Here is a 26,225-nt window from a genome sequence, read left to right as displayed (position 1 = left end):
AAATTTTTTTAGTATTTATAGGTAATTTTGTCTTTATCTTGTAGGAAAAAGGCATGTCAATTTGTTCTTAAAGAATGATTTACTTAAAAAATGACAAAATGTTGCATAAAGAACTCCAAAGTTGTGTTATAGCTCATGTATACTTATAATATCACAAGTACGGTAATAATAAGAAATTATCCCTTAATTATGATATTTATTGAGTTAAAATTTTATCCAATAAAATGAGATAATATTAAAAATATCTATTTAATTAAAATAAATCATATTTATTCATTTGAGTACTCAGTAGATTTACATATATAAACTGGTCTTTTTCTATGGGTTCAGGCTTAGACTTAGACTTCATATTTTATTTACCACGAATTTTTGCTCAATAAGATGGCTGGTTGAAAATTTTATCACTGAGCTGCATGAAATATTCATTATTTAAAAAAAGCATGACAATTGATTTTATGGGAGATTTAATTTTCATCAATGTGAACTTTATTAATGTATTCATGATCAAACATCTTAATACTCACCAGATGTTATGAACATATTCAAGTATTCTTGTTAAGAAATTGCAGGAATTAGTATAAGATTGAGAACTTATAATCTCCTATTGCTCATAAATATTTTAGTACATGGTAATTATATAATCTCTTTTAGCTTCTAGGCAGCAATCACCAAATTTAATTGCAAATACAGAAAAGGTTTTCATCAAGTTTGCTTATTTCTTGAATCATTTCTTCTAATTTCTTCATTTTTCGTCACAAGATAAATTGTTTTGTGTTTTGCATCGAATATTTACTCAGAATCTCACCTCTTGTCGGAACACTAAAAATAAATGAAATCAACCTAATCAAAATAAACAAAAATATTCTGTGAATTATTAGCTATAACTAAATTAACTATTTTTTATAGATGTGTATGCATTGATGATTCATTGGTATTCTTTAACTAATTTATTTTACATATGCCCATCTAGGACTGTGAGTTGAAGATACACTTGCATTATCTTAATCAGTCATGCAACAAAAAGAAAAGTAATTAATAAAACAATACCATCTAACAAAAATTAAGGCAATTATAGACTGCAGTCTTTAGTTATTAATTGCAGAGCTCTTATCCGGCGGGAATGGGAGGTTAAGGTCGTGCAAATATATAGGGAAGCTAATATGGTAGCTGATTATCTTGCGAATAGTGCGCATGGTGGAGTTTTTGGTATGAGTCTTATTGATTTGCCTTCATCTAGTATTAAACTCCTCTTGGATGCTGACTGTATGAATATTTTTTTATGATCGTATAATAAATTAAAGGGTTCTATTCCTCCTTTTCAAAAAAAAAAAATTAAGGCAATCAAAAAAACAAAACAAAAATTGAAAATAAATAAATGTAAAAAAATAAAAAAACAAAAAACAAAAAACAAAAAATAAAGGTGGTGGGATAAAAAGCATGACAGCTCCATCCAATAGCTTGATGGCACCACCATTAGAGAAGCTTCAAATTAATCAAGCTAATAGCTACTTCACATCATAATTAGAAATTAGCTTTTCCACTTTTATTAATATTTTTTTCTCATTTCAAGCCATGTTGATGTTACAAATTTCAATTTTGCCCAACTTCATTATGCTCGAAGGTGTGGAAGAAGATTTGCAAAAGAGTTACACTTATTGCAGAGACTAGGAGGAAGACAACTGGATGAGAGGGAGAAAAGGATAAATGAGAGAGGAAGATGCTTTTATATGAGATAAGTAATTTTTCAATTTTTTTTTATCAAATATTAATAATAAATTAATTTACTCCTTCAATTATAGATTTAAAAAGAAAAAGAAAAATATATTTTTTCAAAAATTTTAATTTACAACCTGTCAACCTAAATAAGAAACGGAAATTTAATATATGGAAGTAATTAATTTTTTTCATCTTTTAATTCAATTGTATAAATTCGTTTTAAAATGAGTGCATAATTAAATCTATAAATAATTAAATCAAAAGAATTTATTTGCATATTTTTCTACTTTTTTCCCCTTTGAATCCACTGCTTTCTCAATTATTTGTTTACTTTAACTTCAAATATCTTTGTGTTTTCTTAATTAATAATTGTTTTTCTTTAGAATTTAATTTAATGTTAAGTACTAATATATAATGTATTCATAATAGATATTAAGAAATTTATTATATTATTTTATTAATTTTTTTATAAACGATATCCATCTTAATTTATATTTTTTAATAATAAAAAATTATATACAGTTTGTGAAATATTAATAATGATATCTCGAGCCAAAGAAAGAATATCCATAATCAAATCTCATAAATCTGAATTTAATCTCAAAGAACTGACATAAAGAAGGCATTATATGCATAGGGAAAAAAGCACACTCCTTTGTACAAAGCATCTAAAATTATAGATAGGGATGAGGATAAAAAAAATATCATTAGACCTTTATGAGATTCCACATCGTTATATTTGATATATTATTAATATATCGTAGATTTTGCACTTCACCTTATCTTATTATTATACTCATTACAGGTTAAATATTAGTTTTATTTTATAAATTAATTATAAATTTATTTAAAATTTTGAAATAAATTAATAATTAAAAAATTAATTTTGCCTTTTTCTTCATTTTGAAGGGAGAGAAGACTATAATAAAGAAGAGAGCAGTCCCTTCTCGCTGGAATCATCTTCCTCACCTTTCCTCTCCACTATTAATGAGGAATAACTGCAACTTCACAAATGGAGACTCTCTTCGTATAGATTTTCAATATTTGAATAGTTTTTTTATTTCAATTTTTCTTCTTCTTTATTAATTTCATGTATCCTTTTATTTTTATTTTGAAAATTTTCTTGTAAATAGCATGATTAATGAGTAATTTTTTTAGATTTAAAAATTAAATATGTAATACTCTATTTTAATTTTAAATTTAAACTAATTTCTATTAACGAATTGGGTATTTGAGGCTTGATTATTTTCCTTGTGATTTATTATCTTGTTTTGTATTTGACCAACTAAATCATATTTTTAATTATTAATTAATGTATTAATAAATGGAAATTAATGATGGAAAATAAAGAATTAAAAGCTATAATCTTATATTTAAAAAATTGATTAAGAATATGAAAGAGTTTTAAAATTAATTAAAGAGTCTAATAATTTTTTCTTAAATCAAGAGTTACAGAAATAGAAAAGTTAATTAAAATACAATTTTAATATTTTAAAAGAGAGTAATATAATTTTAAAATTGATTAATAAAAGAGACTATTATTTTACATTATATTATCAGTACATGTAAATTCGGTTTAGGTAAATATTATAATCAGATGATATTTACCTAAAAGAAATAAACAAAAATAGATTTATCATCATTAGAAAAAACAAAAGAATGAAAGTAGATTTCTCATCATTAGAAAAAAACAAAAGAAAAAGGTGCATAAAATGCTAAGCTCCGAAAGCAAACAATGATTAGTGACACTTTTAAACCAAATGGGCCCAAAGGTCATCACGTTGCTTGTAACTTTTGCCTACACCAAGAATGAGTAAGAAGATGGGAGAATATAAATATTGCATTTCTATCTATCTCAATTCCTACTCAAATAAAAATCAAAATCCACAAAAATGGCAATAGAGTCATTCGCTTTTAATATTGCTGAGAAAGTGTTGGAGAAGATAGCATCCCATACCTACCAAGAGATATGTTTTGCATGGGGCTTGAAAGCAGAACTCAAAAAGCTTGAAGATATCTTGTTGACTGTGAAAGCTGTGCTAATGGATGCTGAGGAGAAGCAAGTGAATGACAATCAACTGCGGTTGTGGTTGGCTAAGCTTAAGGATGCTCTTTATGATGCTGAGGATGTGCTTGATGAATTTGAATGTGAAGATCAGAGAAGACGAGTGCTTCAATTGTATGGAACCACCACCAAAAAGGTACCACGCGATTTAGTTTTATTTTGTAATTATTTTTATTTCATCCTGATATTTATTATATGTTATACATATATAAATTTATTATATATTTATAAAATTTCACATTCAATATTTTTTCAAAAAATAAAATTATAATTTTATAAAAAAAAATTATATTTTTCTTTAATTTAGAGGTGGTATCACAGATAATTTTATTTTAATTCTATATGATTCTCGTTAAAAATTAAAATTAGAACTAAGTTTTGAATTTTTTAATTTTAGAAACAGATTTATCATAGAAATGTTTTAAGAATTTAATATTTTATTTTATTTTTATATAGTATACATATATACTCAAATGAAAAAAATATATAGACGACTGCAAAATAATAAAATGTTTTAAAATAATTTAATTTTAAAATTTAAAGAAAATTTATATTTAATCTGAAAACAATAATATGATTTTATTTAAAAGTATGAAATATGAGAAATTTTTTTTAGATGATAATATATTTGTTCTAATTATATTCTGCCATTAAATTTTTCATTAGAAATTTACATCATTGCCACATTATCTGCAAGATCGGTAAAATCAGTAAAGTTTAGAGTATAATTAATTATAATTTAAAATATCAGATTTAATTAATATTTTTTTTAAATTTAGGGTGTAATTATAAATTTATTTTAAAATTAAATTTTTTTATTTTTCTTAAAATTTATAATATTAAAAAAGCAATTTACATTATTATTATTATAAATTTTTTAATTTTATCATTTTAGTGTATTAATTTATTTTAATTTAATCTAAATTGATCTAAAATTTTTTTTTAAAAAAATTCATAATAATTATCATTGTAGTTAAAAAAGTGTATAATTAATAATATATATTAATTATATTTCATAATGTGAAATATAAAATTATTTAAAATTATATTTCACATAATTTATTTTTAAAATATAAAATAATAAAATAGTTATAATTATTTGTTAATATTTTTTTTACTTTCAATCATATTGTTAATTATGCATTTTTTAAATTACAATAATAATTAATGTGGCTTAATTTAAAATAAAATTAATATACTAAATCATTGATAAAATTAAAAAATTTATAATAATATTATAAATTAATTTTTAATATTATTGATTTTAATTTTAATAAAAATGATAAAAAAATTTATAATTATATCTTAAATTTTAAAAATTTACCAATTAAACCTTAACTTTTTAAGTTACAATCAATTGTACATTGAATTTCTGAAAAAATGGAGTGACGTGACAACAACTTTTGAAATAGGAAATAGCATAGTGAGGTGATAATAACGTATAAGATAATTTGATAATTTTATTAATTTTTAATAGAAATTTAATGTCAAATGTATAATTAGAATAGTGCAATTATAAAAATGAAAAAAATAATAAATTTTTTTATTATTAACCCATGAAAATATTACTATTTTAACTATATTAAATCTATATATATTTTCGTGGGAAGATAATATGAAATGTGTGAATTAACTTCAGAAAGGAAAATATATCAACTCTATAAAGAAAGAAAGGAACAAAATAAAATTTCCAAAGTGCATTGCAACAAATGAAGGTTATATTTTTTAGATTATTTATTACTTTTGATATATATTGTTGTTTTTTTTTAATTATTTTACGAATTAAAATAATATAAATAATAAAATTATAAGTATTATTGAATTTTTAGTATTTTTAAAAATTATATTATGAAGTCTAATAAATTAAAATAATTATATTTAAAAACTTATAAGGTTAATATATACTATAAAAAATAATAAAACTTATAAGTCTAAAAAAAAAAAATATCCCATTGAAATCAAATATTTCCTTTGAAATTTTATTATTTTAAGTTTGAGTATAAAAAACTCAAGCCCTGTGTAGAGCTTAAAATACTATTATAATTACTTGCAATCGGATAGTCATTAAGAAAAGCATGCTGTTACTGATTATGTTTAAATGTAAGCATATGAAATCAATAGTGTATATTTTTGAATTACAGGTGGGTCACTTTTTTTCATGTTCTAATTCAATTGCATTTCGTTTTAAAATGAGTGCAAAAGTAAAGCAAATAAGAGAAAGATTAGATGAGATTGCAAGTCAGAAATCTAAATTTCATCTCACAGAACGATATGAAAGTAGGCATGTTATGCCTAGAGAAAGAGCACTCACTCACTCATTTGTACCAGCATCTGAAGTTATAGGCAGAGATGATGATAAAGAACATATCATTAGACTTTTACAAGACTCTAGTGATAGCAAGCAAATCTCTGTCATTCCTATTGTTGGACTTGCAGGGTTGGGGAAAACTTCACTCGCTAAATTTGTTTATAATGATGAAAGGGTGAGGAATCATTTTCAACTTCAGATATGGGTTTGTGTATCAGAAGAATTTGACATAAAGATTTTGACAGAGAAAATTATTAAATCTACAGAAGACCGAATGAGACATGTAGAGAAGTTGAAAAAACTGGAAATGGAACAACTACAAAGAATTTTGAGGGAAACCATTGGTGATAAGAAGTATTTGCTCATCTTAGATGATGTGTGGAATGATGACCCTATGAAATGGAACCAATTGAAAGAGCTCTTGTGTATGGGTGCCAGTGGAAGCAAAATCTTAGTAACTACACGTAGTAACAAAGTAGCCTCCATTATGGGCACCATCCCAAAAGCATATGAGTTATCGGGTCTTCCTGAAGATGAGTGTGTGGCTTTGTTTACTAAATGTGCATTTAAAGAAGGCCAAGTGAAGAGATATCCAAACTTGTTAAAAATTGGGGTTGAAATTGTCAAAAAATGCAAAGGGGTTCCATTGGCAGTGAAGACATTAGCATCACTTCTTCTTCTGAATTCTGATGAAAGTTATTGGAAGTCTATAAGAGATAGTGAGTTATGGAAAATAGAGCAGAAGGAAACTGATATTTTACCTGCTTTGAGATTAAGTTACGAGCAGTTGCCTGTTCATTTGAAAAAGTGCTTTGCTTATTGCTCTTTTTATCCAAAGGACTATGAATTCCTTGATTTGACATTAATTCAATTTTGGATGGCACATGGACTTATTGGATCAGCCAACCAAGATGAAGAACCGGAAGCTATTGGGTTGCGTTATTTTCAGGAGTTGGGATCTAGATCTTTTTTTCAAGATTTTACTGGTTCTGACAGCCTAGGGATTTCATGTAAAATGCATGATCTGGTACATGATCTTGCATTATCATTGACAAAAAATGAATTTTTAGCAATAACCTCACGCACCAGACACATCTCACACAATGTTCGCCATTTGCTATTTCCTAACTCCACTTCACTTCCCCAAGATCTTTCCACCCTTTTACAAGGTTTAGACCATGTGCGAACTGCCATATTCCAGAGTGATAAAAAGAGTCCTAGCAGCCAATCAGACTTGGATTCATATTTATTGAGATTTCAATATTTGCGAATGTTGGATTTGGCTGATTCCAAATTAGAAATATCACTAGATTGGATTGGTGCTCTAAAGCATTTGAGATATCTCCATCTACATGGAAATTCTAGAATTAAAAAGCTTCCCAATTCTATTTGCAAGTTATACAATTTACAAACTTTACGAATATGTGAAGGTATTGAGGAGCTACCTAGTGATATAAGGTACTTGATCAACCTTAGATATCTAGTGGTTTCAACAAAGCAGAAGTGTTTGCCGATGAATGGTATAGGGTGCTTGACATCTCTTAGATTTTTGGGCATTGCTAACTGTGAAATCTTAGAACACTTGTTTGAAGATATGCAAGGCCTCAAACATCTTCGAACCCTAGTTATTTATGATTGTGAAAGCTTAATCTCTTTGCCTCAAAGCATGAAGTACCTCACTGCATTAGAGAATCTTGCTATTGTCAATTGTGAAAACCTCAATTTGACATTGGAGGAAAATGGAAAAGATGATAAACACTTTGCTCAATTCAACCTTCAAAAGCTGATGCTTAAGGAGTTACCAAAATTGGTGGATTTTCCAGAATGGCTTCTTCAAGGATCTTCCAACGCTCTCCGGTTCTTAAAATTGGAAAATTGTGAATATATCAAAGAATTGCCAGTATGCATACAAAATACCGCGTCTCTCCAACAATTGGAGATTAAAGATTGTGATGAATTGAGCAAAAGATGTGAACGTGGAAAAGGTGAAGATTGGTCCAAGATTGCTCATATTCCTAAAATTGTTATTAACGGTTCTGATATCGATTCATCAGACGATTAGGTATGTATAAATTATCTTTTCCCTTCATCCAAAATAATTATTTAAACTAAATTCTCCCTTCTTGATTTATATGCATTTGAAATATTCTAGTATATGCCTATAATTCAAGGAAAATATAATAATTTTATTTATATTTAATTTCGATTTCAGGTCTATTGAGGAATTGTCTACTTCAGCTTCTATTGCGTCTATTGAGCCTGGGAACTCAGATGAAAATATGGCAATTGTTGAATCTAGTCATATTTGTATTTGATGTTGTGTTGTAAAAAATTGCTAATACATGTGTATCTCTAAACTATTGTGATTTTTTATTTTTATATTTTAAACAGTATCATACCTAATGTTGCACACACTATCTCTCTATTACTTGATGCTCTTTGAGAGAATTGCATAAAGTCTTGACTCTTGAGAGATCTGTCACTTTATGTTAATGCTACATGGAACTAATTTAGACTTTGACTTTTCATTTTATTTTAAATTCTTTTTCATTGTTCATTTATCAATTGCATTAATTTCTTCTCTTACAGCTTTTGATGATGATATCTTAGATTCGATGGGTTCAAGAAGACGTGGACAATAAGCTTGATTTCACGGGAAAGTTAATAAATTTGGATAGATGATTGGAAATTAATAAGGTTGAAATTCGATTCGTCGAGATTGAGGTTTAGAGAAGGATTTGTGTTTGTAATATACTGGTGAAGTTGAAAAATCTTTCTTTGAACGTGATTGGTTCATCTTGGTACGTTTTTGTTGACGTCCCCTTAGATTGAATAATAGTGTATTGCGGCAGAAATGTCAGACGGCTCGTTAATGGAGTCGGTTAGCCCATGACTTGTCCATCGCGCGTGTCATGTTTGTCAATCCTATCGCATAGACAACCATGACCTTAATGATATCCTACGTATTTAAGAGAGATCTACTCGTTGATTATGGGCTTTAAAATGATCGACCTACCTAATTTGAATAATAGTAAGATCTAAGGTGCTGAAATTTGATTTTTATATCCTCTAAGTTGGACTTTCCTCAAACAGAATAAAATAATGCATAAAGTCTTATCATACTCTACATTCATGTGTCACGATCTCAACGGATCTTATTAGTTGAGATCTTATTATTTTTATTTTATCAATGGATCTTATTATTTTTATATTATCAGATGAGTTTGTAATGAAAACCTATGCATGGAGAATTGCAAATCATCAACCCAGTTTGCTTAAGTCACTCAAATCAGAATATGGATGTAGCTATATTCATCTTTCAAATCATCAAAAGTTGTATGTTTATCCACTTCTTTTTCTTTCTTAATTTTCTTGTGTTTTAGAGAAATTTACTAATTCATCCTTGTGGTATTGGGAAATTAATTAGGTAGTCTCTCAATTTTGAAAAATATATTAAAACGTTTATGAGATTTTAAAAAGTCTACTAGTTAGTCTGTCTATTAATTTTAACCATTAAATACCGTAAAAAAATCTAAAATGCCCTCGATATAAAGGGAATAATTAGTAGATATTTTTACGAAACTGAGAAATCAGCTAATAAATTTTTCTATATCACATGAACTAAATAGTAAAACGTTTAACAGTTAAAATTAACAACAGGACTAATTAGTAGATTTTTTAAAATTTCAGGATAGTTTTAATCTATTTTTTTAAACTCAACTAATGAGCTTCCCTGTATCACAAGACCAATTAGTGAATTTTCCATTGTTTTATGGCTTCAAGGTTCTGTTGCTTTTTGTTCATGGAATTGCTTTCTGTTGAAAACTAATGTTTAATAATGTTCTAAACCAAGTGAAAAATGTGTTTAGAGAACTGACTGAGAATCCATGCTGAAGCTTTTCCATACCTGCACAGAATTCAGGTAGAGGCTCACATTCCTCCCTTTTCATATCTTTTCTCTCCTTTTTCTTAATTTAAATATTTTTAATGCTTCTTTTATCTTTTATTTCTGACCAATTTCTGCAGAATAAGATGACTGGCCAAAAAATCTTGTATATGAACAGAATGAAATATTCAGTTATTCAGAAAAAATAATAATAATAATAAGCAAGGCAATTGATGTTATGGGAGTTTTTAATTTGTATCAATGTGAACTTTATTGATGTATTCATGATTGGATATCTTAATTCAAGCTTACTCGTTGAAGCTGTGTCCATCTGCTGAAAATTTTAGTATACAGTTCAAATTTTTTCTAGATTTCCTACTCTTCAATACTGATTTTACTTCCCAAAGCTTAAACTTTGCAATCAAGAATAACACTAGAGACTCGATTGAAGAATGTCAAGGTAAAAACCAAGTCAAATCAAAGAGAAGCTATAGTTGATTGTTGATATATATTTCCAACAGAAATTTCAAAAATCAGAAACTTCAGTGTTACAATTGCCGACCTAATATGCAAGAGAACCTCTTGGAGAGATATATCTAATTAGACTCTTTCATTAACCCACCACCTATTTTCTCTCCAACTCGAAAAGCTCATAATCTGTCATTGTTCATAAACATTTTAGTATATGGAAAGCAGACAGATAATCCGTCATTTTAGATGATGTATGGACTTTCATAAATTTTTTGTTGAAAAATTATTTTTAATTTTTTTTTAAAAAAATAAACAGCTAATATCTTATATGACAATTAATAATTTGTTATAGCTACTTAATTTTTTTTTAAAGTCTTTAACGAAAGGAATTGCCCTTGTTAATGAATTAATTTTCCTTCTAAAATTTGTACACTACAAGAATTTGTTTTGAGTTTGTAAGTTTTATGCTTGAATCATTCCTTTGATTTTTGGAGATGAGCAATTTCAAGATCTTAAGATCCATATTCATTAGGGGCATCTTCTTCATTTTTAATGGGAAGTCATGTGTACACATGTCTATTTTAATTCTACAATTTTCATCACCTTAGAATGGAAATATTCTTTTCAAATTGTTAATTATTTAGACCTTTTTCATCTGTCTGAATTTATTTGCATATTTTTCTATTTTTTCCCCCTTGGATCCACTGCTTTATCAATTATTTGTTTATTTTAACTTCAAATATCTTTGTGTTTTCTTAATTAATAATTTTTTTTCTTTAGAATTTAATTTATTGTTAAGTACTAATATATAATGTATTTATAATAGATATTAAGAAATTTATTATATTATTTTGTTAATTTTTTAAAAATAGTATCCATCTTAATTTATATTTTTTAATGATAAAAAAATTATGTAAATTTTGAATTTTAAACATTGTGAAATATTAATAATGGTGTTCAAAAATATATTCAATGTGAAAAAAATTGTTATTTGTAAAGCAAATGTTTCTATCTAGCTTAGAAATAATAAGAATAATAAGGATAATAAAGAAAATAAATTATTTTTTTTTTCAAAATATATGTTGTATTACTCAGAATGAGCGGTATTCGGTTCAAATCGAAAAAATCAATTGAAATAAATTAATTTAAAAATTCAGTTTGATTTTTTATTCAATTCAGTTCGGTTTGGTTTTTAATTTTAAAAATTTCAGTTCGGTTCAGTTTTGATAAAAAAAATAAAAAAAATCGAACCGACTCTATTAGTGATAATAATATGTTATTTTCAATAGAGAAATTAAATCATATTAAGATTAAAATATTTTAATTAAATTTTAAAATACTAAAAATAAAGTGTAAAAAATAAAAAATTTATTAAAAATCAAAATCGATCAAACTGAACTGAATCGAATCAAATCAGACTGATCTGATTCGATTTGATTTATGACTAAAATCAATTCGATTTGATTTTTATAAATACTAAAATTTCAATTTTTGATTTATTCGGTTCGGTTTGAATTTGAACCAAACCGACCAAATGCTCACTCCTACTATTACTGCCCGTTAAACCGGCAAGAACATATGCTGGTAATTCAGATTACACCAAAAAACATCATCAAAACTAAACTTCTTAACTTGTGCTTGCTCCATTTGGTTCCCATGCCTTCTTACAAAAGAAAAATATATATTAGGTAATCTCTTGAGCCAAAAAAAAAAAAAGATATCCATAATCAGATCTTGAATAAGTAAAGGCGCTTGTCTCCCTTAACATGCTTGATAATGGTTGCAGAATTATTTTATTAAAAATCGAATCAGAAATTAATACACGTGATTTACCAATTTGGCTATATTCACGGTAACTAGAATTTTCTTATTTCTATGTTAGTATTCGAACAAAATATACCAAAAGAATATTATATATTTATATGTCTGAAAAATGCTATAGGGTACAGTGTATAGTCCATAATATATTATTAGGTTTCATATCTTAATACATCCTAAAAAATACCCTGTGCAAACCCCTATTCTTTGCTAAAAGCAATGTATCTCTACATGCTAGGCACTCCATTAAGAGAGGATCGACGTTATGGTTCTAAAGCCTACAGCTCCAAAGTAAAAGGTGGCCTCTATGATCACGAGAAACAACTGCACTCGCTCCTCTGGAATTCCTGGTATCAATGGCTGCATCGAAATTTAATTTGATTATATTTAGAGGAGGAGCTTGCTAGGAGACTTCAGTTGCTGCATCATTTGGTACCACCCTTTCTTCTTCAACAGTTGATGAGTTGGCAAAGATGTAATCCCCAAATTACTGATACGCAAGTCTGATTACCTCAAGGGCTACCTTTTGCTTTCCTTCAAAGATGAACATGTTACGATCCTTCCATATGTGCCCCATCAGGGATCCTGCCATTTTAACTAAGGGAGCTCCATCCTGTTGTTTAATTAAAAATTGATAAAGATTGTCCAAGCAATCCATCATGTGCATGTGTGGTATCAAGGATGACCTCAGCTGGAGGGAAGAATTGAACCAAATTGCAATTGCATGAGGGCATTCAAAGTCTTTTCCAAAACAATATTTTTCCCTGACTTGCATTAGGACCCGGATTACCAACCAACACAACTCTATCAGATTTTTATAGTTCCATGGCCAGCCTATAGCCTGACTTTGTTGTATATCTACCATTAGCTTCAAAGTGCCAAATATAGCCGTCTTCATTCGGAAATAAGCTGAAAGGAATAGCAAGGATCTTATTGATATCTTAGATTTTATATTTGATATATTATTAATGTATTGTAGATTTTGCACTTCACCTTACCTTATTATTATACTCATAAAGGTTAAATATTAGTTTTATTAATTTTATTTTATAAATTAATTATAAATTTATTTAAAATTTAAAAAAAATAATAATTAAAAAAAATCAAGCATATAGTTTTTTGGTCAGTAAAAGTTTATATATTTTTAATCGATAATTATCATCCATATATTTATCCATATATTTTGAGTTTCTTGTTGTGGAAGAGTAACAAGCGGTGCACATATCAGAAAATTGATAGATTTTTGTGTGAAGCAAGTTTATTCTTGATGCACTATGGAGATTATTCCTTTCTTAAATGTTTGGACTGTTATTTTAAGCAACTTGGATTTAACAAGTCCATGTGAAACTATTTTTTAGACTAATTTATTATTTAATTTTTATAATATAAGAAAATTTATGATTTAATCTCTTAATTTTTAAAAATATATTAAAATATTTATGAGATATTAAAAAATCTATTAATCAGTTCTTATTAATTTTAAATATTAAATATTCTACTATTTAATTTGTATAATATTAAAAATCTCATTAATTGTTTCCTTAATTTTATAAAATTATAAATTAATTAGTCTTTTCAACTGAAGATATTTTAGACTTTTCTCTAAAATTAAAGTAATAACACACTTCTGATCATAATCTCCACCTAATTGAATCCTTTAAAAGCAAAGAAGTTGATATGGGTGTTGAATGAATATGAAGATGGAAGTGGTTGTAGAAGGAAAATCAATGAAGCCTAACATGCTACTAATGTCCAGCCTAAGACAGTAAAGAAGGGTGCTGCTTGGGAGGCAACCCAATGCGACAGGATTGCAACTCAGACATAGTATTCACAATAGCAGTCAATTGTTTATCAATTTCAATAGGCAAAAAACTCATCTGATTCAATTTATATAACCCTACCTCTTCCTTGCCCACAACAACCACTCGCTTAGTTAAAGGGTCCTGAATAATGCAACAAGTAGGAAGGAAAAGACAACTCAACTTGCAATCTTTGATTAACTTGCTAACAAAAAGAAGATTATAATTGAACTTTGGAACAAACAATACATTTTTTAGGTGTATATAATCTGAAAGCATAATAGAACCAGTATAGCAGACTTTCATAGCATTACCATCAGGTAAGTAAACAGAAACTGGCTTATTTAATAAGTTTAAGGATTGAAAAACTAATTGATTTGAAGACATATGGTCAGTGGCACCAGTGTCAAGGACCCAATTACAGTGCTTATGGAAAGATGCATAAGACAGATTTTTAGAGTTAGAGGTACCTGTGAAGATGACTAGACCTGAATCTGAATCATATTCATTGGTGTAGTCAAATTGGAGAGTATTTGCTGAGTACAGCCTTTCCTTTGATTAGTTTGCTGTCCTCCTGTTGTAAGGAACTCAGCATGATATTGAGGTCATTTATTTGAGTAGATGTGTCGGGCATGTCAATGGGGGTATCCTTTCTGTTTGGGGGGCTTCAACAGCTACCACAACTCTCTTGTCATGTCCCATGGTTCTAGTGTTTTGGAGAATTGTCCATTATTTTTGGTTTTTGTTTTAAACCATTCAGGGTATCCTATTATCTTGAAACAATCCTCTTTGACATGTCCATCCATGTCACAGTAGGAACAATGTCCCTTTTTTTGGTCAGGCCTTTTCTGCCTCCCTTGATATTGTTTTTGCGTCCTATTCATCAAGACTAAAGGTTCAGTGTTCCCATTTATACTTCCCAGAATGTCCTTCTAAGACTCAAATTTGAGTAACAAAGAATAGGTTTTATTCACAGAGGGCAAAGGATCCATGCCTAGGATCTGATCTCTAACTGTCCTGTAGGCATCATTCAATCCCATAAGGAATTGCAATAACCTATTTCTATTGTTTAGCTCATCTATTGCCTTTGATGCACCACATGTGCATGGTGGAAGAGTTTCCATTGAGCCCAATTCGTCCCAAAGCCCCTTTAATTTTGTGAAATAGACAGATGTAGAGGTATTGTCTTAAGATATCAAGGATATTTTCCTTCTCAGCTCATAAATCATGGTGTTATTACATTCACTAAATCTTTCTGTGATTTTAAGCCAGAGATCCCTGGTTGAGGCTGTGTAAATGAAACCATCTACCAACTCTCTGGATATAGAGTTCAAGATCCAGGATGTGACCATAAAGTCACATCGCTTCCATTGTTCATAGGAATCGGATTCTCTATTAGGCACTGTAACTGCACCCTCTATAAATTTGAGTTTCTGTTTGGCTCCTAGGGCTATCCTAATGGCTCTATACCAAGATCTAAAGTTTGTCCCTACCAGAGGAGCAGACACTAAAATCATACCTGGATGGTCGGAAAACTGAAGAGTTAGAGGATCCGCAAGATTTTTAGTTGCTGACTGTGCGGTTGTCGAAGCCGGTCAAAAATAACCTTTTTGGTTATCAACAATCTTACAACTGTAGATAGTGGCAAAAGGATCGAATCCACATGGAATTGATACTCACCTATTTTTCTTATCAAGACCAAGAAAATAAACTGAAAGTAAAATAAAAAGGGGGAGTTTTGAGATTGATTAAATTAAACTAATACTGAAAGCAATAAAGTAAAGCAAATAATAAAAGTAAAGAATATTCAAATATGAGAAAAGTTCTAGTTGAAGAGTTGGATCCACTTCAGTTGTTGGGATTGATCATTGACACTTAGGTTCCTTTGTCTGATTCAATAAATTAGTTATGGAGATAGAAGACGCTTCTCATCACCATATCCCTCCTTAAGCATAAATCACTTAGGGAACGTCCTCTAATTAATCACTAATCAACAAGTTGCCAATGAACGTCCTTGGGCCTTTGGCATCTAACAACTGTCAATTGTATTAAGAAATAGAGAGACCTAATTCAAGCTACCCAAACGTATGGTGATATCGCTAGATCATGCAATTTCCTTAGTTTTTACACCAAGTGTTCTTGTGTTTGAATAATCCAAGCAATTACAGACTCAAAACTATTCAAACTAACAAATTATTACTTTGCAATCAAGAATCAACATAGATCTAAACAACAAAGCAACAATGAAATTAAGCATGAAATTGCATAAATACTAAAAAACAAAAGATAAACAATGTATGTTCAGATCTCCCAATCCATAAAACAACTAAAGTTTCACCTAATCTTCAACTAGAAAAAGAGGTTTCAGCCACTCATGGCTGAAATAAAACAAAAAATAAAAGAAAGAGGAGAAGGAAAGATGGAATCGGCGGGCGGCAAGGTGGAGAAGGAGGCGTGTGATCCAATCCGAGTGGGAGAAGAGAGGAAGAGAAGAGAGGATGGGCGGCACTCCTTATGCTTTTATAGTGCGGGAGTGTTGCCCTAGATGAGGTGGAGCCTTCTTTTGAATTTTGAATTTTGAATCTTGATTACTTGGGAGGCAAATATGTCTTCTTGAGATTTGGCTTCCTAAACAAGCTGAATTTTGAATTTTAAATTTTAAATTTTGAATGTTGAATTTTGAATGTGCATCTTCTTGAGATTTGGCTTCCTCAATAAAGGAAAGACTTCTTGAATATTTAAAATTTGAATTTCAAATTACTCTGCTGACTACACTTTCCTTATTTAACACTTTCCTTATTTAACACTTTCCTTATTTATCTTCACTTCAGCTGCAACTTGACTTGGGCAAACAGCTTGTTCTCTTTTATCCCTTTTTAGGCAGTTTTAAGAGTATTTTCACCAAATGACCTCTTTACACCATTTTCTGCAAAATAAGATCAAAACCACAGAATTAAGCAGAAAAAGTATAAATTAACATTAATAACAACATGATAAAATAGTCTAAATTTGATTCTATCAGTTGCGATATGAACTTTGTCCTTCATCTCCGTGTTTTTGCCTTCTTTACTGTTGTTTCCTCGTCCCCCATCATCCACAAGATCTGTTGATTTTAGGTACAGATCTTGATGTACAAACTTTAGATTTGACAAAGTTGTGGTCATTTTGAAAGAAGAGAAGAATTTCAACCAGATCTGCTTGCCATGCAAGCCAGAGTCGATGTGAGATCGGCGATGGTGTTTGTCTGGCGTATAAGCTGGATCTTATGTGAAGAGGTGTTGTTTTGAGGGACGACCGGAGTCTAAGAGAGAGGACAGGGAAGAGTGTAAACCCTAACTCGCTCTGATACCATGAAGAGAAAGATGAAGAAAACTATTTGGTTTCTCATTCAAGATGTAATGAATCGTACAAAAAAGTATGTTATGTCTGAGAACTGTTTAAGGAGGGTTACATAACCCTATAGATCACATGACTTTGTGTAACACGTGAGAACATATCAAAAAAGAAAAGTCTCTCTTTACCCTTACATATGATAATTATACCCATATAACCCAAGAGCATAAACATAATAACACAATATAACAAAACAGTAGTTATCTTGTATTCTCTACAATTTCTATCTAAATTAAGTCTATATAAATTCATAGTATAATTACACGCATTTCATTTCTATCTAAATTAAGTCTATATAAATTCATAGTATAATTACATGCATTTCATGTGGGTTGCACTATTATTTTACATTATGTTACTAATCCATGTAAATTCGATTTAGATAAGTTTTACTAATTTACATTATGTTACCAGTCCATGTAAACTCGGTATAGACAAGTTTTATCATCATGAGTACTATTGATATTTCAACTAAAAGAAATAAATAAAAGTAGCTTTATCATCGTTAGAAAAACAAAAGAAAATAAAAAAGGTTTATCAAATGCTAAGCTCCGAAGGCAAACAATATCCAATTGCAAAACCCCAAAAAACACATACAAGTTAAAACCTCGACATGAAGAAAGAGGTGGTGAAATGTGTGAATGAATTATTAGTGACACTATTAATCTCTCTCTTGAAAAATTTTCAGTATATCAGTCACCAAACTTGAAAAATCACCATGAACTTGTAGAGAGAACGGTGAAAGTGAAGAAAGAGAGATAAAGAAAACTTATGGGATTTTGGATAGATCAGTTGGCCGATTTGAGGAGAGGGAGACAAAGATGTATAAATTAAAATAAACAATATATATTTATACATATCGATGTTAAATAGCGCCAGAAATTTTCTGACATAATATATAATGGTGTTAATAAAAATTTTAAAATATAAAAAATGACTTGATCTTTAAAAGAAAAATTAATCTTCTTTAAAAACAATTAAGTTTTTAATTATAAAGAAAACTATTTTCACTAATATATCTCAAGCATTAAAAAATATTTAAAAATAAATAAATACTTTTTTTACATGATATAAATAAGCTTAATATATACAATATTGCATTTCTATTTTCAAAACCAAATGGACCCAAAGTCATCATGTTGCTTGTAACTTTTGCCTATACCAAGAATGAGTAAGAAGATGGGAGAATATAGAATTTTACACTCCAAAGACTTAGTATAATCTTTAAGTTCATCAGCAGAAAGAATAGAATTTATGCTTTAATTCACAACCTTGAAAACTCGATGCTTGCCAAATGAGTTTTGTAAGCTATAAAATGCATGGGATTTTGATTCAAATTTTGTTATCTATCTCAATTCCTACTCAAATAAAAATCAAAATCCACAAAAATGGCAATAGAGTCATTCGCTTTTAATATTGCTGAGAAAGTGTTGGAGAAGATAGCATCCCATACCTACCAAGAGATATGTTTTGCATGGGGCTTGAAAGCAGAACTCAAAAAGCTTGAAGATATCTTGTTGACGGTGAAAGCTGTGCTAATGGATGCTGAGGAGAAGCAAGTGAATGACCACCAACTGCGGTTGTGGTTGGCTAAGCTTAAGGATGCTCTCTATGATGCTGAGGATGTGCTTGATGAATTTGAATGTGAAGATCAGAGAAGACGAGTGCTTCAATTGTATGGAACCACCACCAAAAAGGTAGGAGGCGATTTAGTTTTATATTATAATTATTTTTATTTCATCCTGATATTTATTATATGTTATACATATACAAATTTATTATATATTTATAAAATTTCACATTCAATATTTTTCCAAAAAATAAAATTTTAGTTTTATAAAAAAAATTATAATTTTCTTTAATTTAGAGGTGATTTCACGAATAATTTAGTTTGAATTCTAATATGATTCTCGTTAAAAATTAGAATTAGAGCTAATTTTTGAATTTTTTATTTTTAGAAACAGATTTATCCTAGAAATGCTTTAGGAATTTAATATTTTATTTTATTTTTATATAGTATACATATATACTCAAATGAAATAAATATATAAACAATTGCAAAATAATAAAATGTCTTAAAATAATTTAAAAGAAATTTATATTTAATCTCAAAACAATAATATGATTTTATCTAAAATTACGAAATATGAGAAATTTTTTTAGATGATAACATATTTGTTCCAATTATATCCTTCACATGAAATTTTTTATTAGAGATTTACATTATTGCCACATTATCTGCCGGTAAAGTTTAGAGTTCTATTAATTACAATTTAAAATATCAGATTTAATTAATAATTTTTTAAATTTAGAGTACAATTATAAATTTATTTTAAAATTAACATTTTTTTTATTTTTCTTAAAATTAAAATTTATAATATTAAAAAAGTAATTTAAATTATTATTGTTATTATAAATTTTTTAATTTTATCATTTTAGTGTATCAATTTATTTTAATTTAATCTAAATTGATCTATATTTGTAGTTAAAAAAAGTATATGATTAATAATATATATTAATTATATTTTATAATGTGAAATATAAAATTAATTTAAAATTATATTTCCGCATAATTTATTTTAAATATAAAATAATAAAATAACTATAATTATTTTTTAATATATTTTTATAATAATATTTCTTTTTACTTTCAATTATTTTTTTAAATTATAATAATAATTAGTGTAATTTAATTTAAAATTAAATTAAAACAAAATTAATATACTAAATCATTGATAAAATTAAAAAATTTGTAATAATATTATAAATTATTTTTCAATATTACCAATTTTAATTTTAGGAGAAATGATAAAAAAAATTCTAATTTTAAAAAAAATTATAATTATATCTTAAATTTTAAAAATTTATCAATTAAACCTTAACTTTTTAAGTTTTAATTAACTGTATTCTAAATTTTGCTGAACTAGCATTAACGTAATAATAATGTATTAAATAATATGACAATTTTATTAGTTTTTAATAAAAATTGAACGTGAATGTATAATTGGAATAAATATTAAAATGTGAAATTTAATTGGCCAACTATAAAAAAATTAGGGTACAATTATAAAAATAAGAAAAAAAATAATTTTTTTGTTATTAACTCATAAAAAAATTACTATTTTAACCGTATTAAATCTATATATATATTCGTGGGGAGATAATATGAAAATGTGTGAATTAACTTCAGAAAGGAAAATACATCAACTCTATAAAGAAAGAAAGGAACAAAACAAAATTTCCAAAGTGTATTGCAACAAATGAAGGTTATATTTTTTAGATTATTTATTACTTTTGATATATAGTGTTTTTTTTTTTAATTATTTTACGCATTAAAATAACATAAATAATAAAATTATAAGTATTATTGAATTTTTAATACTTTTTAAAAATTATATCATGAAATCCAATAAATTAAAATAATTATATTTAAAAACTTATAAGATTAATATATATTATAAAAAAATAATAAAACGGAATATAAAATAATTATTATTTTAAAAAATTATTATTTAGTTTCTATGAAAAATTTATTAATCGAACTCTTAATTTTAAAAAATTTATTAAAACATTCCTACCATTTTAAAAAGTAGCCATTAAACATTGCAGACATTCTTAACAATCTCATTGGTGAAACGCATTAAACATTGGTGAAACGCATTAAACAATCAACTCTAGCTATCTAAAATGCAAACGTCAGGCATTCATATGACAACATACCAAAAAAAAAAAAAAAAGGTTTGAAATCAAATAATTCCTTTGAAGTTTCATTATTTTAAGTTTGAGTATAAAAAACTAAAGCCACGTGTAGAGCTATCTAAACTTGCAATCCGATAGTCATTAAGAAAAGCATGGTTTTATATTAATTGATTAGTTACTGATTACGAATTAGCATATGAAATCAATACTGTATATTTTTTTATTACAGGTGGGTCACTTTTTCTCATCTTCTAATCCAATTGCATTTCGTTTTAAAATGAGTGCAAAAGTAAAGCAAATAAGAGAAAGATTAGATGAGATTGCAAGTCAGAAATCTAAATTTCATCTCACAGAACGATATGAAAGTAGGCATGTTATGCCTAGAGAAAGAGCACTCACTCACTCATTTGTACAACCATCTGAAGTTATAGGTAGAGATGATGATAAAGAAAATATCATTAGACTTCTACAAGACTCTAGTGAGGGTGCACAAATCTCTATTATCCCTGTTGTTGGAATTGGAGGGTTGGGGAAAACTTCACTCGCTAAATTTGTTTATAATGATGAAAGGGTAATGAATCATTTTCAACTTCAGATATGGGTTTGTGTATCAGAAGAATTTGACATAAAGATTCTGACAGAGAAAATTATTAAATCTACAGAAGACGGAATGAGACATGTAGATAAGTTGAAAAATATGGAAATGGATCAACTACAAAGAATTTTGAGAGAAATCATTGGTGATAAGAAATATTTGCTCATCTTAGATGATGTTTGGAATGATGACCCCATGAAATGGAACCAACTGAAAGAGCTTTTGTGTATGGGTGCCAATGGAAGCAAAATCTTAGTAACTACACGTAGTAATAAAGTAGCCTCCATTATGGGCACCATCCCAAAAGCATATGAGTTATCGGGTCTTCCTGAAGATGAGTGTGTGGCTTTGTTTACTAAATGTGCATTTAAAGAAGGCCAAGTGAAGAGATATCCAAACTTGTTAAAAATTGGGGTTGAAATTGTCAAAAAATGCAAAGGGGTTCCATTAGCAGTGAAGACATTAGCATCACTTCTTCTTCTGAATACTGAAGGAAATAAGCTTGTTTGTTATGCCAACTGTAGTGTCCACAGTTGCATGTTCTCCCATGAGGGATAGTGGGGAGTTATAACTCCCATAATGGGAAGTGGGTAGTTATAACTCCCATGATCATTAGTGGGCGGTTATATAACTTCCATGATGAGTAGTGGGTAGTTATATAACTTCCACAATGAGTAGTGGGCGGTTTTTCTCCTAAGTGGTTGGGGGTGTCAACCACAACTTCTTGTAGGCTGTTGCTGTATCCTATATATACTCATTGCATATGTAAATGAAAAGAAGAGAGAGAGTTTTCAAAGGAATCTGAAGTTTCCTCTGTTCCAAATTTCTTCCCTTTGTTGTTCCATAAATCTGCAGAAAAATCACAGCAATTGCAGAGGCTGTAGAATTTGCAAAATCTCCCAAGGCTAAGATCCACAGCTTTGCTTGCATCTTTGGGTGATCATTTTCAGTGTCTACACTTGGTATCAGAGCCCGGGACCTAGTTTATGCCCAAATACATGCCACGACACGAAGCTTCATCATCCAGTGCTGTCCGTAGTGGTAGCGGCGGCAATGGTGGTCAGACGGCAGAAACAGTAGTGAGAACACCCGTAAGAGAAGGGGGTGTCTCTCTGCAGTATCCGCTCCTAACAAAGACAAATTATGCGGCTTGGGCAATCAAGATGCAAGTATATATGCAAGCTCAAGGCGTTTGGGATGTGGTTGAGTCAGAAGATCCAGTTGATCCTCGTTCAGACCGGATTGCATTGGCGGCAATCTTTCAAGGGATCACCGAAGATACCTTGTTACAGTTGGGGGTAAAGAAATCAGCTAAAGAGGCATGGGACGCTCTCAAGGTTATGAACCTCGGTGCAGAGAGGGTCAAAGAAGTACGGGCACAAGCTCTCAGATGGGAGCTCGAAAGCATGAGGATGGAGGATGGTGAATCCGTCGATGAATTCACCGGAAAGATTGCAACAGTTGTCAACAAGCTCCGAGCTCTTGGTGAAAAGGTTGATGAAACGTATGTAGTGAAGAAAATGCTACGTTCAGTGTCTCCTAAGTACCTTCAGATTGCCTCAACCATAGAGGAATTCGGGAACTTGTCTGTTAAGACAATTGAAGATGTAACTGGTTCTCTCAAAGCTCACGAGGAGAGGTTGCGGAGTTACGACTCCAGAGGAGACGAATATGTGCTACTCACTAAAGGAGAGTGGAAAGCACGAGCTGAGTCCTCAAGATCCAACGAGAAGCGCCCACAGGACGTGAGCAGAGGCCGGGGACGCGGACGTGGACGTGGTAAAGGACGTGGCAGAGGTAGAGAAGGAGGTCGCGGCAGGAGTCGTGGCCTTCCTGGAACAGGCCGAGGTCAGGATGATGAAGGACAACACCGTCAGAAGTTCGACATTAAAAAGGTCAGGTGTTACAATTGCAATGAATATGGTCATTTTCAATCTGATTGCAAAGCTGAAAGGAAGCAAAAAAATGAGGCACATTTAGTGGAGCAATTCGAAGAGGAATCGACATTGTTGATGCTAGAGACCAGTGAGCTGATTCACATTGGTGAAGAGAAAGGAAAAGAGCTAATGCTGAATGAAGAACAGATGCATGATTTTGAAGGTGTAGAAACAAAAGGAACCATGTGGCACTATGATACGGGGGCAAGCAACCATATGACCGGCAACAAGCAGGCCTTAACCGATCTCGATGAAACAATCAAAGGGAATGTCAAGTTTGGTGATGGTTCCGTCGTCAAGGTAGAAGGCCGAGGCACTTTAGTGTTTCAGTGCAAGAATGGAGATCATTTTAAACTAACAAATGTGTACTACATTCCTCGTTTAAGATCCAATATTATAAGTCTTGGTCAACTCGACGAATCAGGAGCAAAAGTGGTGGTGAATGGAGGAATTCTCAGAGTATATGACGCAAAAGATAGGTTGATAGCCAAGGTACACAGAGCTGAAAATCGTTTGTATACGATGAGGATGATACAAGCTAAACCTGAGTGCCACTTCACAAAGTCGTCAGAAAAATCGTGCCTATGGCATGCACGCTATGGGCACCTGAACTTTCAAGCTTTACGCAAGCTTGCACAAGAAAGCATGGTGAAAGGTTTACCGGAGATAGAAACAGTGAAGGACATTTGTGAACCTTGTGTGATCAGCAAGCAACATCGCACAAGTTTCCCGAAAGCAGGTGAGTATCAAGCAACTAAACCTCTGGAACTCATGCATGGTGATCTGTGTGGGCCGATATCACCTACCACATGCGGCGGAAACAGGTATTTTCTTTTGCTTGTGGATGACTACAGTCGTTATATGTGGATTGAAATGATTAGAAGTAAAGATGAAGCTTTTAATGCTTTCAAGAAAGTGAAAGCTCAGATCGAAGTCCAGTCCGAATGTAAGCTCAAAATGTTTAGAACAGACAGAGGAGGTGAGTTTGCATCGAATGAGTTCGAAGAGTACTGCAAGTTACATGGCATCAAACGCCAGCTCACTGCACCTTACTCCCCACAACAAAACGGTGTAGTAGAACGGAGAAACCAAACCGTAGTGGAGATGATGAGGTGTCTATTAAACAGCTCCGGGGTGCCAGCTACATACTGGGGAGAAGCTGCACGTACTGCAGTATACATATTGAACAGATCACCCACAAAAAGTGTCCAAGGCATGACTCCGTATCAAGCATGGCATGGAAGACTCCCAAGTGTTCATCATATGCGTGTTTTTGGTTGTATTGCATATGCCAAAAACACAGCTCCTCACTTGAGAAAATTAGATGACAGGAGCATGAAGCTGGTTTTATTGGGATATGAACCAGGGTCCAAAGCATATCGATTATTGAATCCAAATTCTAACCGAATTGTGGTAAGTCGGGATGTTGTGTTTCAGGAAGAAGAGAAGTGGAAATGGCAAGGCCAGACGACATCAAACTCCACAACAGAAGGACCACTTGTCATCACATACAAGGAAGCACAAATGCAAGAGGACAAAAGCCTCCAAAATCAGGAACTGACACCAGCTTCCTTATCACCTATAGCCGGGTCAAGTCCAGAACATTCAGAGACAGGAGAAAGCAGCTCAGAGGGACCAAGGAGGTTCAGGTCTCTTCAAGAAATCTATGACAACACAGTGGAGGTCGACCAAGACTACGGTCTTTACCTCATCTCAACTGAAGAACCAGCATCTTACCATGAAGCTGCCTGCAGTGAACAGTGGCGACAAGCAATGATAGAAGAAATGGAGGCTATCCGGAGAAATGGAACATGGGAACTAGCAGACCTTCCAAAGGACCAGAGAGCTATTGGTCTGAAATGGATCTTCAAAGTAAAGAAAAATCCGGAAGGGGAGATCATTAAATATAAAGCAAGACTTGTTGCAAAGGGGTATGTGCAGAAACAAGGCATAGACTTTGAAGAAGTCTTTGCTCCCATAGCCAGATTGGAGACTGTGAGAGTACTACTTGCTGTAGCCGCTCAAGAAGGCTGGATAGTGCATCATATGGATGTCAAATCCGCATTCTTGAACGGTGAGATAGAAGAAGAGGTTTATGTGACACAACCAGACGGATTCATTGAACAAGGGAAAGAAGAAAAGGTTCTGAAGCTACGGAAGGCCCTGTATGGTCTTAAGCAGGCGCCTCGTGCGTGGAATACAAAGCTAGACAAATGTCTTCGTGAACTAGGGCTTCAAAGATGTGTGATCGAACATGCAGTCTACAAGAAACACGAAGGAGATGAAGTGCAGATTGTGGGAGTGTACGTAGATGATCTAATAATCATGGGTTCAAAGCTGAGAGCAGTGGAGGATTTCAAAGCCAAGATGAGAGAGAACTTCGAGATGAGTGATCTTGGAAAGCTAAGCTATTATCTGGGAATAGAAGTCAAGCAGAGGCCGTACAGTATCACCCTTAACCAGGCAGGGTATGCAGAGAAGATACTCGAGAAGCTTGGCATGGCTGAGTGTAAGCCATGTCGGGTTCCAATGGATACA

At 30.5% G+C, this 26,225-nt stretch overlaps 2 protein-coding genes across 3 annotated transcripts; both read left to right on the top strand.

Moving 5' to 3' along the window:
- The first annotated feature begins 3,488 nt into the window (after positions 1-3,488).
- Positions 3,489-22,690, top strand: LOC110623797 (disease resistance protein RGA2). The gene is made up of 5 exons (XM_043959868.1): positions 3,489-3,586; positions 18,823-19,153; positions 21,385-22,270; positions 22,429-22,489; positions 22,606-22,690. Exons 2-5 carry the CDS (start codon positions 18,845-18,847, stop codon positions 22,688-22,690), a joined length of 1,341 nt encoding a protein of 446 aa, XP_043815803.1. The 5' UTR covers positions 3,489-3,586; positions 18,823-18,844.
- LOC110622691 (putative disease resistance protein RGA1) lies at positions 3,582-8,594 on the top strand. Of its 2 annotated transcripts, none has more exons than XM_021767290.2 (3): positions 3,582-3,917; positions 5,923-8,151; positions 8,302-8,583. In XM_021767290.2, exons 1-2 carry the CDS (start codon positions 3,609-3,611, stop codon positions 8,149-8,151), a joined length of 2,538 nt encoding a protein of 845 aa, XP_021622982.2. In that variant the 5' UTR covers positions 3,582-3,608; the 3' UTR covers positions 8,302-8,583. The 2 variants fall into 2 exon arrangements, with proteins under 2 accessions (XP_021622982.2, XP_043815594.1); XM_043959659.1 differs by lacking the exon at positions 3,582-3,917 and adding an exon at positions 5,697-5,823 and having other exon boundaries at positions 5,908-8,151; positions 8,302-8,594.
- Positions 22,691-26,225: the final 3,535 nt, after the last annotated feature.

Source organism: Manihot esculenta, chromosome 9, assembly GCF_001659605.2.
Source record: "Manihot esculenta cultivar AM560-2 chromosome 9, M.esculenta_v8, whole genome shotgun sequence".
NCBI classification, from domain to species: Eukaryota; Viridiplantae; Streptophyta; class Magnoliopsida; order Malpighiales; family Euphorbiaceae; genus Manihot; species Manihot esculenta.
Note: the sequence above shows the minus strand (reverse complement) of the source record. Positions and strands in the feature narration are given on the sequence as shown.